We start from the raw sequence: 18,541 nt of genomic DNA, 5'->3' as shown, positions 1-18,541 counted from the left end.
GTCCAAACCTTACTTTTTCTTTTTAAGTCTTTATGGATTCACTTAGGTCAACAAAGCCAAACCCAACTATCTCTTGTCATACCTGTTTTGGCCTTCTTATGACCTCATCGGTTCAGCATAAGTAGATAGTTTGGCTATGCTTTGGAAACACAAGGTCTTTAAACCAAGCTGATGTTCATAACCAGTAAAGTGTCTGCAAAATATCCAATCTAACATCCAAACCAAAGAGTAAAAAGGTCACACAGACAAACCAATTAGTAAAAATTGCAAGAAAAGCATAGCCAAGCAAGACTTTTCACTGTGAAATAAATTAAACCTCTCGCACTAGAGGCCCATGAGATATATGCAAGTTATACCTTAAGGACATCAAGTGTTTCTGCTATATAGCTTCTGAATGTCAATGACTTTTTACTATTTCTTTTAAAGTCTTTATGTATTTATTTAGGGCAATAAAGCCAAACCCTACTAGCTGTGGACATACATGTTTTGGCATTCCAATGACCTTGACAGCACAATATATGTCCATAAAGATGGCTGAAACATGCATGTCCACAGCAAGTGGAGTTTAATAGCTTGAATGAGTCCATAAAGACTTAAAAAGAAAAAAGTAAAAAGTTGTGGGCATTCAGAAGCCATATAGCTATAACATTTGATGTCCTTAAAGGATAATTTGTATATATCCCACGGGTGTCTGTTACAAGGGATTTAAGATATCACACAGTGAGAAGAACTGTAGCTGGGTTACATTATTATTGTAGTTTTTACTCATTAGTTTGTCTGTGTGACCTTTTTACTCTTCGGTTACCAAATTCCAGTAAAATAAATAAACAATACTCACCATTCAGTCACAATACCAAATATATGCAGGCCAGCCTGTTCTAAGTTTCAGGGTAGAAACAATGTTGTTTTAAGGTTCATTTTGAAGTTACACCTCATTTCACAATTTGCATTAATTTAAATATGTTTTTAGAGTCTTTATAAAGATGAATCAAGACTATTAGTAAATCCAAGCCAAATATTCATAACAATTCAAGCTAAACCTCATAGTTAATAAGTTTCAGCTGATAATGTTAACTAGTTTATAAAGGGTATGGAACCTAACTAATTAAAAATCACAAACAAACCCCTAAAACTATAACCCAAAACAGATCCCAGATTTTGTTTAGTTTTATTTAAGTAATAGTGATTGTGGAAAGCTGTGAACAGATCATAGGAGAGTAGTTCAGTTAACTGAGCAAACTGGTTTGATTACTTGTGTTAGCATAGTTTTGTCATGTTGAGTAAAGTTACATCAGAGGGATCTTGTGGAATTCCAAGTACATGGTGAACATGTAGGAATGCACCAAGGTCACTGAATCAGCAGAGAGCTCTCTGGGAAGCTGGCTTTTGTTTTAGGTGACTGCATTCTAGTGCAGCCATTTAATTTCCTTAATGACTAAGGAACTGACCACTATGCAAGCAAACTTAAACTAGGCAACAGATATCACTGAGATGTGAGTTTTTTTCCATTAAAGGTCAAATTTGCCCAAATGTCAAATTGTTTCTCGTAACACCTTACAGATTACAAGCTGGTTTATTGTGGACAGTACAAACAATGGAATGACTGCTTGTCTGCACCTGATACTTCAGGAAAATTGGCTGTTCTTCACACCTGATACCCCAGGCAATGGAATGGTTGTTTACACTTAACACAACAAGTACGGGAATGGCTGTTTGTTTTTTGTTTTACCTGACCCACGAAGCAGGACGAATTTGTTTTTGGCAGAACAAATTAGAGATTTCATAATTGTTTACATCAGACAATACAAGCTGAGACAGCTTCTTCTTCTGCACTAACCTATTAACCATCAAGCTGGCTGATTTCCAGAAGTTGACATAGTAAGCAATGTATTAAATGCTTGCCTATAGCATAATTCAGAGTTCAGAGCACTGTTTGTCTTTGATCTCATCTGCATACAGAAAATTTTTCTTGACGGCAGCTGACATCACAGCACACAAGGGACTGTTTCTTGTTAGCTGACATTACAGTCAGAGAAAATATAATGAGGTTGCATCATTCCACAGAAAATTAATTTTGAAAACTTTTCCTGCATGGAGAATGTTTGATTTTTGTACATACTGTCACAAGCAGGGCCCTACCTTTTTATACCTGATATTAAAAGCATGAAACTGTTTGCAGATGCTACATCTTGTATGAAATTCTGTGTTTCTGTTAATCTGACTTTACCAATGACACAACTTTTTTTTTCCTCTTTAATTTCACAAGTAAACAAATGTGGTACTGAAAAAAGCAAATGAAATCTGCAGGTAGCAAACAAGCATATTACTAACCACCCTTTTTCACTAAAAAAAGAAGAAAAACTACCTAATGCAGAAAGATGCATCCAGAAATATTTATTCTGAATTATTAGTTGTATGCGACTTTTTCTTTCATGAAGCTAATTACTCTAATAATGTAAGACCTCATTTACAGGGACTTGCTGTGTCTTGCAGCTGCCCATACCTTCCATTTGGTGGTTGTTTGATTCTGCTGCATATTTCATCCTTTAATATTCATAGAGAATTTCCTAAGGATGAATTACTTTGGACATTGCTCACACTTTGTGTTTGTTCATTTCCAGGCAAATCCCCTATCTTTGGCCTGGACTTTTTGCCATACACAACTCTACTCTATGGGAATGGCCCAGGGTTCAAGGTCACTGATAACAGCAGGCCTGACATACGAGACATTGACACAGGTAATGTATTTGTTGGTGTTATATATTAAGTACTTGTAATAATGGGAAATGAGATGTGAATCTTAACAATGGAATTTGAACCCTTTACTATATCCGTCTTCATAGGTAAGATGAAAGTTTACAGACACTTTAAGCTTTTTATAACTTTTTCTGTCCCTCCACAGCCTCAACCATCATGCCCTCCAACTTTCTCAATGAACCATTGTTTTCCCATCCTGACTATCCCTTTGCATTCTACTTGCAGTCAGAAGCTGTGAACCAGAGGCCATAATCGACAGCTGGATATTTTGTTTTGCTGGTCTAAACTGCCCCCCCCCCCCCCAAAAAAAAAAAAAAAAAAAATTCTGTAGTGGCCAGCCAGCACATACTGCTGAAGCAGGGCCCGCAATACAGCTGTTCCACTCAACAGTCTTGGCTACAGTGCTTTCCCATTGCATTGTAGGCATTAGTGCTCTCCATTTTGACAAGCTGCTGGTGATTTTATGTGTCCTCCAGCAGATGGTAGTCTTGCATTGAAGCTGTACTTCGGTTCTGCACAGAGATGGGAAACAAATAGCAACTGGTTATTCCCATCTGCTCCCTGACTGGGTTCTCCAGAACCCAGGTGAATTAACTGAGTTAGTGACAGCTGTTGGAGAACCAGGGCCACAGAGCTAACTAGATTCTGTAAAGCATTCATTGCTAAAGAAAAGCGAGTACAAATATGGAACAATTGCCTGCTGCCATCACAAAAACATAAGATTTTTTTTTGAAGCAAGTAAGTAAATCAAGTAAAATGAAACACACACACACATACATACATAGACGTGTGCATGCGCATACGCACAGACATATGGACATGTGCAGGCACAGACACATGCAGACATACAGACACATACACACACACACGCATATGTTCACGCGCGTGCACACACACATACACACACATTGATGCTAACATGAGCAGCAGCAAAATTAAGAAGTAACATGGCACTGAGCAAAGATAATATCACATGTAAGGAGCAAGAGATGAGCAATGTGGTTTAAAAAAAAGCATGTGACTGAGAAAGTTATCAAAAGAAAAGCATATTGGGGCTTTGATAATTCGGTTTAAAATGCAGAGATATATATGGGATTAAAGAACATCAAAACAAGACAGAAATGTTTAATAAAGAAGATGATGGCTGGCAGAAATGGTGAGTGAAACACCAGGAATACAAAATTAATATAGTTTCACAGTATTCACAAAGGATAGAAAGGTGGCTTAACAGATCCAGTTGGTAGAATCACCTGGATAAGCTCATTGTTCCTTTCACAGCAAAAACAATGTTCTGAAAGAAGTTAAATTAAATGTGAACATGACAGCAAGGCCAAATGAGAGTCATCATGGGAAGATGGCAAGGCATCTGAAAACTGATGTCATTCCTTTCCACAAGAGCAAAAAGCTACTGACCTGTCTGTTTGATTGTATGTGTAAAAGAACATTATGGTATGGCTGCTGAAGAAAAGAATTGTTAAAAATTTTGATACCCATGGAGCACAGAGCCAGGTTAACAAGGATTCACCTCTGGAAGTTCGTGTTGGATGAAGGTAACAGAGCTCCTTGATCATGTAACCAAAGTAGTAATTCATGGAAGGCCTGTGTACATGGTCTATTTAGACTTTAACAAAAGACATTTTCTTGTCCATGACGTATTAAATGACATTTCTGGAGGTTTTCTGTTCTGCTCTAGTTACTAGTCCATGGTCTCCCGTGGTTTTTAACTTTGCACTCTTTTTTGCAAATGTATGCTATACAATTATGAAATTATTTTATTTTTGTTAGTCATTATTCTTTCTAATCCTTTCGTTCTTTTTTTAATTTTTCCAAATATTTTGGATTTCTAATACTATGATGGGAATGGACCCCATTCCCAAGTCAAAGTATGATTAAAGTTCATGAAATTAGTATTGATTCAATATTTGATGTCAGCCAGAAGTGTTCTTCGCAGCACCCACAGTGTGCCCAATAATGGCTCCTTCAGCAATTTGTACGGAGTTACATGTATCAGTAACATATCTAAATACGATTGTAGATTCTTTTTTTATAGGACCTGTTGCTCCTACTACTACTGGAACTGTCTGGGTTTTCACATCTCTCCTTTCTGCATACAAATCCTGATATTTTATGACTTTGGGTCTCTCTGTACGCAAGACACTGTAGCCACTGGGTGTAGCAATTTCAATGATCAGTGCTACTTTTTGTCTTCTTTTCATGGATCACTATATCTGGTTTTCTCACATCTATCTTTAGAACTGTTGGTAATAGATGATCCCATGTGATCTAGACTTCATCATTTTCTATGATGCTTTGTGGCTCATGTTTCCAGTCTTCTTCATCTGCTTTAATATTATAATGTTTGCACAATCCCCAGTGCAACAGTCTTGCCACATTATTATGCCTTTAAGTTTACAGTCCTTCTACCATTAGTATGCCACAACCAGCAACAAGGTGTGCAACTGGTTCCAATTCTCTTTTACAAAACCTACATTTGTCTGTTTCTTCTACCTGTTCAATGGACTTTGTAAACTAATTTGTACGTAGTCCACTATCTTGGGAATTAACCTTTCATCCTTTGGTTTGAATTTGCCTCTCCTTAACCATTCCTGCATTCAGTCCTGATCAACATGAGGTTGTTCCAGGAGTTTTCTATACTTGCAACTATATTTATGCATTTTACACATTTCTTGCCTTCTCGTCTGATCCTTCATTTTATATTCTTTCTTTTGTTTTTTGGCACATTCAGTTGCTGCCTGATTTTTATCTACTTCTGGTTTGATTTCTCTTCCTGCATGACACCAATATGCTTCTGCTAAACTAAGAAGGGAAGCCATCTTAGATTTATTCTCCTCATGTTTCAAAACTTTCACTATGTTTGGGTCTTGTGAGGTCATCAGATATGTATGCAATACTACAATTGCAGATCTATACATGTAATCAATTTCAAGGAGGCCCATACCTCCTTTGGAAAGGGGAATATATAATATTGGTATGCAGTAATTTTTATAAATAATTTGATGAGCATGAAGCATTTTTCTTGTTTTCCTGTCTTATCTATCCAGCACCTTTTGGGGCCAGTCAATCACTCCAAAACTGTAAGTTAGGACAGGAAGAGAAAACTGGTTTATAGCTTGAACTTTGTTCCTAGATGTCAAATATTTATACACTCAAGTTTTTATATCACATTCTTGTCCCAAACTGATGTTTTCTTGGTGCTGCAACTTTCCTGCTTTAAAGGTTGCTTTTGCACATTTATCAAGACCAAATGACATTTTTACATAATCTGAAAGAGTTTTAACTACTTGCAGTTGTGCTTTCAGTTCCTCATCTATACAGTTTTAAATCATCAACAAACAGAAGATGAGAAGTCGTTACACTTTTTTGCTTTCTGGGAGCCAAATTATAGCCATGACCTAATTTGTTAAACAGACAGATTAATGGGTTAAGTACAAGGCAAAAGAGAAGTGGTGACAGAGAGCCACCCTGGAATATCCCCCTTTGGATTTTTATCTCTGGAATAATAATTTGTCCTTTCTCATGGCTTAACTGCAAAGTGGTTTGCCACTGTTTCACGGTCGTTGTGATGTAGTTTATCAGTGTAGGGTGTATCTTATACATTTTTAAGCACTCCTTCATGCATGAATGTGGGATATTGTCAAATGCTTTTTTGTAGTCTATCCATGCCATACTTAGATTCTTCCCTTTTTTATAGTTCTCCACTATGAATTTATTTATTTAACAACAAATTATGCTTTGTTCCATACAACTTTCTTTTATTACCCTTTTGTTCTATTGCCGTAATTGAGTTTTCTTCTAAATGACTATAAACTCTGTCTGCATCAATTTCCGTGTATAGTTTAAAGGTCATTGGAAGGCAAGTTATTGGTCTATAGTTCTTAGGGCAGCTTGCAGGTTCACTCTTAGGTTCATAGGTTCATAGGTTCATACTAGGCTATCTGCCCTAGGGCATTTATAAGCCTAGCCACAGTGTGTTTGGCTTTCGCCACCCATTTTAAATGAATTTTGCTATGCCCTTTTTTGAGGTTAGTATACTGTGCCTCTGTATAACAGTGACACAGAAGTGATACCCGGGGTAAACCTACGATCTCCCATCCACTCATCAAGATTCCTCTTGAAGAGAGTCAATGAGGGACTCTGCCTAACCTGGACTGGGATTTTATTCCAGAGTGAAGGGAGCCTCTGGGTTATGAATCTGTCCCTCCAGCATGTGCTATTTATTTCAGTGCTGAGGTTCAATTCTCTTGAGCGCGTAGCTCGATGGGATTTGGATTTTCTGAGGTGCAGCATGTCCATTAATTCCGGGTTGGACATGGCTTTATACGTCAGGCACAGATTGCCTCTGAGCAGGCTGTATGCCACTGAGTAGAGCTGGAGTTTCTTTAACCGGGCAGCATATGGCATCTGTTTGAGCCCTTTGATCCTCTTGGTGAGGTACATTTCGGGTCTTTCAGTTGCTGCAGGTGTCTGGTAAGGTACATCCCAAAAGGGGCATTGTACTCAATTATGGTCCTGATGAGGGATAAGTAAAGAGGCACGATGACCTCCCCTGATCTAGATGTGAATCCCTTCATGATTAGGTGGGCTATATAAAATGTTTTTCTAACCACTTTGGCCACGTGGTTTTCAAATGAGAGATTGCTGTCAACTTGGGTCCCCAGGTCCCTAATTACTTCTTCTGTACTTAATGGATTACCACCTATGTGGTAATTTGTGGGCACTTTGTTTTTGCCAAAGGGGATGACTATACACATTTTGGCATTTAGCTTGAGGCCATGGCTCTGGCACCAGTTGTAAGTTTCTATGAGGCCCTTTTGTAGGATGCTTGTGTCGGCTGGAGAGTCGATTATGGCACCAAGTTTGCAGTCATCTGCGAACTTGGTCAGCCACATTCCTTCCGTGTTGGCCTGTACCTCCGAGAAATATATACCGAACAAGAGAGGTCCCAGGACTGAGCCTTGTGGGATGCCACTTGTAACTGGTTTGGATTCTGACATGGCTCCAGCAATTCTAACCATGTAGGTTCTGTCCTTGAGCCAGTTTGCAACCCATCTAGTGACATAGGGGTTTATATTTAAGCTGGTGAGCTTATCTATAATGCCCGAGTGGGGTATTGTATCAAAGGCTTTTGCGAGGTCCAGGTAGGCTGTGTGGACCACCTTCCCCTCGTCAATGGCCTTGGTGACTGTTTCAAAGAAATCGACCAGGTTCAAGAGGCAGGATCTGCCCTTAACAAAGCCGAACTGGGTATGATCCAGTGTCTGTAGGTTCCCAATATCTTTATTTATGAGATCCATGATGATCCTTTCCATAGCTTTGCAGACCAAGCTAGTCAGGCTTATGGGGCGATAGTTTCCAGGATTCGTTGAGGCACCACCTTTGTGGAGAGGGACCACTGTTGCTGCACGCCACTCTTTGGGTACATATCCTGTAGTAAGGCTGAGAGTGAACAGTAGTTTTATGTTTGGGTTTAGCTCTTCTTGGAGTTCATGTAGGTCGCAGCCCGGGACACCGTCTGGTCCCATTGATGCTGTGTTTTTTTACTTTGGAAAGGGCGGCTCTTACCTGAGCATCTGAGATGTCAGGGGGGCAGCACTTTGCTGGGATAGATATTTGCCCTTTTGGTGGGGAGGGGGGGGAGAAGTTTGCGCTGAACCTGTCAGCTAGGATGTTGGCAATGTCTGTGGGTTCGGTGTATTTTTTGTCATTTTGGACTAATTCTGAGCATATCTGGGAATTCCCACCCAGGTTCCTAACATAACTAAAGAAAGCCTTGTGCTTATCCTTAGTGTCCTGTGCAATTTTTCTCTCGAAGCTGGCCTTAGACGATTTTATGAGTGCCCGTAGTTTTTTGCTAATACTGATCAGAGATGCCTTCCCTTTTTGGGATTTTGCTCTATCATGTAGTAGCTTCCTCCTTCTATTGTATAGTTTGTTTATGGCTGGCGTCCACCAGACAGGACGCCTGTCTTTGGAGGATTGGGTCTTAGTTTTATTTGGGATTGCATGATCCATGCATTCCTGAAGGTGTTCATAGAATGCGTTAAGTAGGAGAATTGTTTTTCCTGTTGTTAGCCAGGCTGGTGTCTGTTTAGGATGTTCATATAAATAGTTTTTACTCATGGCTAAATCTTTGTGTAAAGATGCTAATACTTTTAACCAGAAGTTAGGTACTGCATCTGGGCATGGGGTTTTCCAGTTAGATGCATTTCTTAACTTTGTTTCAATCTCTCTGGCCATTACGTCATCCCATTTCATATCCTGTACATTTGAACTTCTTATTCTTTCTTTTACTTCTTCTATCCATTTAGCATCTTTGTTATGTTCCACAGAATCTTCATAGATATTTCTCCAAAATCTATTTCTTCTTTTTTGGTGGTCTTTTAATTTCTTTTACCTTGTTTCCCAACTCTCTACAAAACATTTTTGGATCAATAAATTGCTTATTTTTTATTTTTCCTTTATATTTATCTGTGTATCTTCTACGTTTTTCTGCCTGTGCTGATATTTTTTAATTTATTATTTGTGATAGTGCATGATAAATCCATTGCTTTTATGACATTTATCTTTCTGAGTAGTATTTTTTGATCTGTTCCCTCTTCTATATTCTTCTAACAGTGACACTTCTTGTCTTAATTGCTTTACAGTTTTTTCTATTCGATATTTCCATGATGGCATTCAATTTCTCCCTGTCCTTTGCCTTACCCTGTGTTCTTGTGGTAGGACTTTATCTGTTATTAATTTGGCTGCACAGTAATGTATCCTATTTACTTCTGTTATATCACATGAATCTCTATGGATAGTCATAATTACTTTGTTCATTTGTTTTATCAAACATTGGTACTTACGTATTATCGCAACCAGATTTTTGCACTGCCGTAATTTGGCATATGTGTTTTGAACCAGGTTGCTTAACCTAATAAGGGGTCTGTGAAGAAGTAAGCATTACTCTGTTGCAGTGGGTATGAACCAGGAAGAGGACTAAGTGTGAAACTTTTGTGTGACACACCTCATACCTCCTGAAACTCAACAGTGGAGCACCGCCTTGCAAGAGCTGTATTTCTCACCACTATGTCAGCAAAAGGAAAGCGAGTCATGCAGTACACCCTGTCACCCTAGTAAAAGTTACATCTTGCAAGGAGAAATGCTTCCTTTATGTATGAAGATTTTCACTCCAGGTGGTAAGAAAGTGCCTCCATTTGGGAAGCACTGCCCATTCTTTAGAAATTATGAAAGCTAAAGTGAAAATCACTTCCTGATTAACCCTAGTAAGAACAGCACTGAAAAACATCCTACTGCCTGAATACGCTTCTTTTTGTCATTTGTGGCATGTAGCACCGTCTTCATTTGTACCTGAACAAAAATAAAAAAAAAATTTGTACCTTTAAAAAATAAAAAGTGAGACCGAAGCATAATCCCTGTGTATGTGCGCTCCTTCCATGAAGGATTCCTTCCACACACTGAAAAAAATTCCGTTGGTCAGTAAGCTAGTGGGCATAACAATTCAAGTGTCCGTGTGTAATGCACGCCAAGACAGGAAGAGTGTTTTCTCAATTGTTTGTCTTCCTGAAGTGAAACCAAACTTATTCCTTAGCAAAAAAGACTAAAAATACCACCTCACAGCATTTCATGGGCTTGTTTCTATTGAAGTATGCGAAATTCGCAACTGCAAAAATCTGGTTGCAATAATACGTAAGTACCCAAACTTCTAACTTTGGGGTTTTATTGACCTTCTGCAGTCTATTTCTTTCATTGATCTTAATATGTCTGTCCATCTCTATTAAGTCAAGTGACTCTTCTCTTAGATCATTTTCTTCTAAACTGAGGGCACATTCTTTGTCAGCCATTTCCTGCGGGCATTCCATAGTAAGTTCTAGAGCTTCTTCCTGTGCCGCATTCTCTTCAATTTCATCTCACCCGTGTCACTGTTGCTCTTTCATATGGGAACTCACTGGCCCATCATTCCATGACATTGACTGTGTCAGAGTTGCCACAGTTTCCTGTTCTTTCCCTTACTGTATAGCTTCAACTGAACCTTTGTGCTGGTTTCTTATGGGAGGCTCCAAATTATCTTCATATGCCAACTGATTAGATGCTTCCTGCTCCACTGGGTTCTCCTTAATTTGGGTGTCCATTGCTCTATCCTGTTGTATTGTTTGGTAAATGAGTTCAATTTTGTGCACTAAATACTTCACTTTGCAGGTAATCCATAACCTCAGTTTCTATTTCTTTAACTTTTTCATTACTAATCCAATTTTCTACTTTTCCTCTTTGTTTTCTTATTTTTTGTATTGCAAAATTTTCCATATCTGAGTGTCTTTGCCTGTATTTCTCTTCAAATGTCTTTGGTGCTGCTCTTTTTGCATTACTTTTGGTTTCTTCTTGCATAAATATTGCACCATATTAAATCTCTTTTTCTTTTACATGTCCATATTTCATCTTCAGATGTCAACTGCTCCTCTTATTTTTCCTTACTTTGGGGACTAGTTGTTCCATCATGCTGTGATATGACCCGTGTTAGACTTTCTACACTGAATCCTTCATTTTGCAAATATTCCATAACTTCATCTTTTATTTTTTTTTTACTTCTACTTGTTTAGTCTTCTGTCCTACATTCCCTCTTTGTGATCTTATTTTTTATTGTGAAATTTTCCATATCTGGATGCCTTTGCCTATATTTCTCTTTGAATATCTTTGAGGCTGCCTTTTTTGTGTTGATTAATTTGGCTTTCTCCTTTGCATAAATATTGCACCATACCAGATCTCTCTCTTTCCCATGTCCATGTTTCTTTTTTATATCTGTCAAATGTCTCTAAATTTTGTTCTTTACATTTTTGCACTTCCTCAGCCACTTCTTTTTCCAAACGGCATAAGGTTTCTTGGTCTATATAGTGTTTTTCATGAATCTCTTGTATTAATGAACACAAATCTTTATTTGAAGCTTCTGACAGCTTTGCTTGTGTAAGTATTTTTCTTCCCTCTAATTTCTCTCTTAATCTTTTCGTATATCTTTTGTGTGGAAATTCTGGACTTTTTGCATAATAGTAACAGTATATAATTTCTTTCTTATCCTCAGTAGTCTGCTCTATCGTCTGTATGGCTCTTTTTTGGCCTATCAGTTTTTGTGATTTTTGTGGACTGCTACTTCCTTCTACAACAGTGGGGCCATCCTCTGCCTGGCTTGGCCTAGCCCCATTGTAGGAATATTTCCATGTCTTGAGGATTTTACACTGTCATTTTTTTCCATTCCTTGTACCAGTGTGCCTACCAGTATCGGGCACTTTTTTATCCTAGGACTTGTTTACCCAGCTATCTTTTTTTCTGTCCATGATATATGCTATACAAAATGCAGTCTATATATCAGTATCATATTGGTGAGATTTTGTGAAAAATAGGGTCCACCTCATGAAGGCACTCACCAAAACTTGAGGATGAATTCAATTCCAGCAATACTTCTGTCCTTTTGATAATTCTATCATCTCTCCATTCTTTTCTGTGTGCTGTCTGTTGGTACAGGAAACAGTTCAGGAATTGCTACCTACAAGTATCTCTCTTGGCATCTCTCTGCCATGTCCCTGGCTCTGCCTGCTGCCATTTGAGTTGACTTCTTTGAGAGATCACAGGTGTTTATGTGCACCATGACATGCTTCTACATGTACCCATAATCCTTCAGTGATTATTTTTGTAACCTACCTCCACATTTTACCAAATCCAAGTCCAAAGACCAATTTCACTGAAATCTGGTCTCCCCTTTTTCACTTGCCAACCCTCTTCCTTAGTAACCGAAACCATCTTCTTGTTCTCCACACTTTTTATTCTGTCCTTTGCTTCCTGGCCCCTGACACTGACCTCTCTTCATTAACATTTAAACCACCACTTTTCTCTGTCTTATTCACTCTTTGTGTTCACTGCCTCCATCACTGTGTTGTAAATAATCTCTTCTCTATTCTGCCTCTTGGCTCTAGCTGATGTCGATCCCTATCCGCTACCTGTTTGCTAATCTTTTGGGGTTGGCTTGTGCTTGGCCATTTCTGTCTCAGTCTATCTCTCCTGTATCATGTGTCACTACACTTTGCTTCCATCCTTCTAACTTGCCTTCCTTCTCCCTCTCCTCCCTTCCATGGCTGAACCTCCCATTTTTCCTTTTACTTTACTGTGTGCCATCCTAACTGCCTGTATTTCTCTGACAACCTCTGCCCATGCCCTCTTGTTCCATACTTTGCTCCCCCTTAAGTTTCTCCACTACATCCCATATACAGGCCGTCTATTGCTTTCTTCTTTCCATTTCTACTCTATCACTTTGTGCAAGTGTTGCCAGTCCACTGGCATTGCAGACTCCCATGTCCTCCCACGAAACGTATCCATTTTCCTGCAGACTCTATATCCTGTGTTTCCCTAAAGCTCCCTTACCCAAACAGCTGGTTCACATCCTGAGCACCTCATAAATCTCTGTCCTACCATTCTTGTCCAGCCTCTGTTACTCCTTTCATGCCCCTTTCTTGGATCCTTAACTTTTATTCTTTATTTTATATTTCTGCAGCTATATCTTGTTTAATACAAAGCTAGGCCTTTCAAGTATTATACTTGACCTGCTGAGTAAACGCCATACAAGTGACAAGCCAAAACTAGTTAAGATTAGAAGGGCTGAAGTGTCTGAAAGCTAGCACTGGTATTCAGTAAGGATAGCAGTCTACGTTCCTCAGAATGATGTACCATCTGAATCATATAACAGATTTTTAAATTCTTCTTAATAGTGATTCTGTGGCAACTTTTAAAGTCAGTCTGTATGATTATTGGATGATTTCAAATTTGCACCTGGCATGTATTAGAATAGTATAATTAATGGGGGGGGGGGCACGATTAATATCCCAACTACTGGATAATATGACTGAGCTTCTCGATGTTCTCCTTGGTCATAAATCTAGCAAGGACCTCTGAAGCTATGTACCTAACCTAATAAACACAATTGGTACACTTCTGTTTTTTGCTGTTTTTTAGCTCCATTTCAGAGTTGGATCCATTTGGTTCAAAATTAAGTCAGGCAATTCTCATTTAACTTGCCTTTAAATTCCTTACTTAGAGTCAAAAATCCAGCTGTACCCACTAGTTCTTTCTGCTGGCACAGTTTACAGGTGTTTCAGAAGTTCATTACCACTAATATTGAGTCACCAGACAGATTCATAAAGAAGCAGGCCTTTCAAAAACAAACAAGTAACATTGAATTATCAGAGGAGATGTCAGAGTGATGATGGATGGTCAAAGTGGTTAGACTCGCAACATGAGGGGTGCAAGGTATAAAAGAGGGTGAAATAAGGGTATTGGGTGGTTAGGTAGTTAAAAAAGATGTGTTTGGCCAAGTTATGTATGCAGATGCCAGATATGAAACAAGAGAACTGCAAGGGGGCTTGTTTAAGATGGTTTCATATTGATAGCAGCAAATATTTAGTGGTTCTGGTTTTGCATTTAGAAGTGGGCATCCAGCTTGAGAAATACCGCCTAGTGCTGTAGATGTAGACAGCATGATATAGAAGGAGAATTAGAAGTGGCTGCATGGCCTGGAGTTGTTTTTGTCAGCAGAAGGTTAGTATGAAAAGCTTATGACAGAGGTTGAACCATATTGCCATTTGTGGAGACAACAGATATATGTAATGATAATGAGTGAGATATTTAGGAGAAAGCATCAAGTCTTATTTAGAAGGCTGCATGGATGGGCAGGGGATACCAGAATAGCAGTACTACACACTGGGAGTGTTTACCTGTAATCAGTAACAAGCAGGACGGTGCTAAAGCATGTGACACTGATGGCGCAAAGGTGGAAGCATTTTATGTGCTAATGCAGAGCCAAGGATTCTACTCACTATATCGTGCACTTAGTCTGTACATCCCTTTTGTGATTTTAGACAGATAAAAGCAACCCCAAGGTATTCACAATAAGGTACCTGATCGTACTCTCTGCCACTGTGATCCTAGATCATTGTTTCAATTTTGAGACGTAACCTGTGGCCTAACCTTCCTTCTTTCATCCATGCAGCTAAAGAATTACTTCTGGTCTGTCTTTATTCCCTTTCGTAATTCCTTTTCTAGATTTTTGCTTTTCTTTTCTAGCTTCATTTGTATCCTTTCATATATACTCATGGCTTTATGACACAGAGCTCATTCACTTCTGACTTAGTCAAACAAACTTGTTGGACCACCACAGGAATCACCCCCCCCCCCCAAAATAAAGAGCTGTTAAAAACATTTTTGCAGGGGGACAAACTCCAGTGCTGTCCCAGTCCCCTGCATATCTGCATATCCATATGTACCACCTCCAAGGCTGCTGAACAGTGGGAGCTAGGGAGAAACTTCCTTATGCCATAATTCAGTAGTGTTACACTTTTATACTACATCTATGCTCAGCTACTCAGGAATCATGGCTTTACTCTGATGAATTGGTAGCTGATGAGAGTTTTAACGATGTAAAACCTTACTCTTCTTTTATACATCTTATACTCTTGCTTATTTATTTCTCCTTTCTTGGTTAACTTAAAAATTGCCTTTTCTTGTTGAAGCATCGGTGTCTTCCTTTTCTCTATCTCGACTCTTTTTTGCACTTCCTTTTCCACAATCATGTGTATGCTCTTCTTTATCTTTACAAGTAAGCCTTTTGTTTCCTGTGTCTGACTCCAGTCACCTGTTTTTCTCCCAACAGTTCTCCTAGTCATGTCCTTAGTAAGTATAATGTTTTGTAGGTTGCTCTTCCTTGTTCTTTCCTATATTAGGTGAGTGAAACACTTTTGGTCTCGTATTTCTATTTTGGTCTGTTTGTCCAATTTTAGGCCAAGACTACAGCAGTGTTTCTGGGAAACTAGTGCCTGTTGTCAAAACATCTTTTTCCTTCCTAAAGACCATATCCTTTCCTTTCCTTTTTCCTATGTCCTTTTCTTCTATATTTGGTTGTCAGTATATTTTATCCAGTTACAACAGTCACCATTTCCCTCTAGTTTTACTGTTAAGCTGCAAATGTGTCATCACACCTAACGTCTGACGTCCTTCTCATCCCTTTTTGGCTTCCCTGCTCTAGCATGCACCAGAATGTATACCTTACATAACATATACTACTATCCCTCTCCCTGTTTTGCCCCTTCTGTCCTGCCTGAACAGCTAAGATCTTGGCATCCCCATATCCAAGTCTCTCATCATTTGCACTGGTTTCTGTTACATCTTTTAGACTTGATTCCCATCTTCTGTCAGTGCCTGCCGCTCTACAATTCTCTTATTAAAACAGTAATTTCTCAATGTGATCCCCCACTCCACCAACCAGTTTTGTCTGTCCACTTTTTTTCTGTCTTTCTTCATCCTGTTGAACATTTCAGCTTTTAGCTCGTGTTCATTGACAGCACAGTAACATTTCAGCCTCATGCTTCCAGGATCTGCTGTTCTGTCCTGACCTCTGAATACAGCCTGCATCAGCATAGTTATACTGTAAGCACTCCGGCTTCTTCCTGGAACATGGAGGTTGATTGGTTACTTTAAACTCTCTTTTTCGCTCTATCTATCTATCTATCTATCTATCTATCTATCTATCTATCTATCTATCTATCTATCTATATGGGTTGCTGGCATTTAATTGAATGTTTAGAATATCCAACATTTTTCTGTTGGAATTAACTGGTTGAATGTTTGGAATATCAAACGTGTTGGGTACCGGTGTTGGAACAGCATGTGATGCATCAATACACACTGTCTAAACAATAAGTAGTGTGAAATTGTAATGTTCAGGATTGTTGACTGATTGTAATTATCAATAATTTAGTAGATACTTGAAAGTTTTGTCTGAGAAATTGTGGGGATTTAAGGCAAAATTAGACATTTTGCAATATTCTTGATAGTGGAGAGGTTTGTGCTGGCATCTATTTTGGGAGGTCATGGTACAGTTAGGATTGAATAAAATGTATATATGCATATATTTGTCTGAATGTATCACTCATCTTGACAGACCTCAGACATTTCTGACTAAAAAGATCAATGGTCCCAAAACACTCAGTTACCCCACAGACTGGCAGCCTTCTTTCTATAAATGGTCTGTTACAGGCTCCTCTGTAGTGATCTCTGTCTAGCCTTTTGAGTCAAGAAAGGTCCAAACCTCCTTGATCTCCAATTCTCTTGCAGAGCAAGTGGTTCCTTAAATACCCAGTTAAAGAAATTAAACATTCATCAGCAGATAAGTCATACATGTTAATATGATAACCAACACTCTGTCCATCTCTTTCATGTCTGATCTCTACCTATACTCCATCTCGTACCCTCCGTACTTCAAATCAGCAGCTACTGGATATCTACCAACCAAAAAAAAAATGCTGGCAAAATACTCTATAAACACTCTGTTGCCCATGCTTGGAATAAGCTTCCCTTAAACAGACGCTCTATCACCCACTCCTCTCACTTTAAAAATTAACTAAAAATTTACCTTCTCAACTCCAAGACCTGCCCCTGCTGCCATGACCCAACCTAACCTCCTTACACCTTTCTCATACATAGGTACCTTATTTACCTTCTTTCTCTCTCTCTCCCCACAGGGTGGCATATTCTGATTGTTTCTTTTTTTTCCAAATGAAGATGAAGTAGAAAAAATTTTCTTTGTATATAAGTACTGTCTCTGTATATATAATACTTGTGTTCCTTTTTGATTATTTTTTTTCTACTCTGTACTTTACTTTTGCTGTATAACCAATTAAAAAATCTGTAGTTGTCTATTAAAGCCATATGAACATAATTAATCATTTTATATTGTGATGTACTTTTACTGTATATTTAATGGAACTTTTCTCCTCAGGTCTCCTCTGAAAATGAGCCCCAAGCCCAGCAGGACAAACCCAGTTAGCAAATGTCAATAAATAAATAAATAAATAAATAAATAAATATAACTTCATATGCCAAACTATCTTCTACATTTGGCACAAACCTCCACTACATGTCAAGAGCCGTTGCCACCTTCAAAGTAAGCCTCGATAGCTGGATGGGCAGCCTGAAAGTCTCCCCAGGCCTATCTGTGTTAATAGCAATAACAGTGGTGGCTGGTGACTTCAAATCAAAGGGGGGGGGCTGCAAGGAGACATATAAATGTGTGCGGCCAATGAGAAGGGGTGTGGTCAAATAGAAAGGGGAGGAGCTATGCTCAAAACCACAAAAACTGGAACTTTAATTAAATATGTTACTCTGGGTGCCAAACTGTCATTATGAGTGTCCAATCAAGACAAAATGAAGTGTAGAAGAAAAAAAATATTTCAATGCATTGGCTGCATGACAGCTTACTTAATATCTAGATGGAAACAAATAGGTTGTGAGGCATGGAAAAAATAAATTACTTTTTAAATACATTACTGGAATACCAGTCAAAGTCAAGTATAAGAAAAGCAAGCAGTACACAACTCAAACCACTTCTCCTTGCACTGCAGTTCTAATTATAATTTATATTCAGCTCAGACCTCCCAACCGTACCAAATTACTCAGTTTTTACTGAGTTTTGGTGTCCAAAACTGGGGTGCCATGATTCCCGAGTAGCACCCCTTCATTTCAGATGTTTTTCCAGTTTATTTACTTTTTTCACATTTGCAGCTGATGTCATCACATGCGTGATGACATTAGTGCCTTTGTGGCTACTAGCCTATCAAAATTGAGCTCTCACATGCATTTCCGGCTGGAAGCTCACGTTTTTTAAATACTGGCAAGGCTGTGGGACTGCTCTCTGAAAGCGGGAACCGGGAATGGATATATTTTCATTTTG

General features: G+C 38.7%; 1 protein-coding gene across 1 annotated transcript in view; it reads left to right on the top strand.

Moving 5' to 3' along the window:
* Positions 1–18,541, top strand: part of LOC122801254 (alkaline phosphatase-like) — a 327,942-nt gene that overhangs the window by 280,016 nt on the left and 29,385 nt on the right. The window contains exon 10 of the mRNA XM_044070806.1: positions 2,622–2,738. Coding sequence (XP_043926741.1) covers positions 2,622–2,738 — 117 coding nt within the window. The remainder of the gene's footprint in view (positions 1–2,621; positions 2,739–18,541) is intronic.

The sequence above is a fragment of the Protopterus annectens genome, chromosome 4.part1 (assembly GCF_019279795.1).
Source record: "Protopterus annectens isolate FY-2018-M chromosome 4.part1, PAN1.0, whole genome shotgun sequence".
Taxonomy (NCBI): domain Eukaryota; kingdom Metazoa; phylum Chordata; order Ceratodontiformes; family Protopteridae; genus Protopterus; species Protopterus annectens.
Note: the sequence above shows the minus strand (reverse complement) of the source record. Positions and strands in the feature narration are given on the sequence as shown.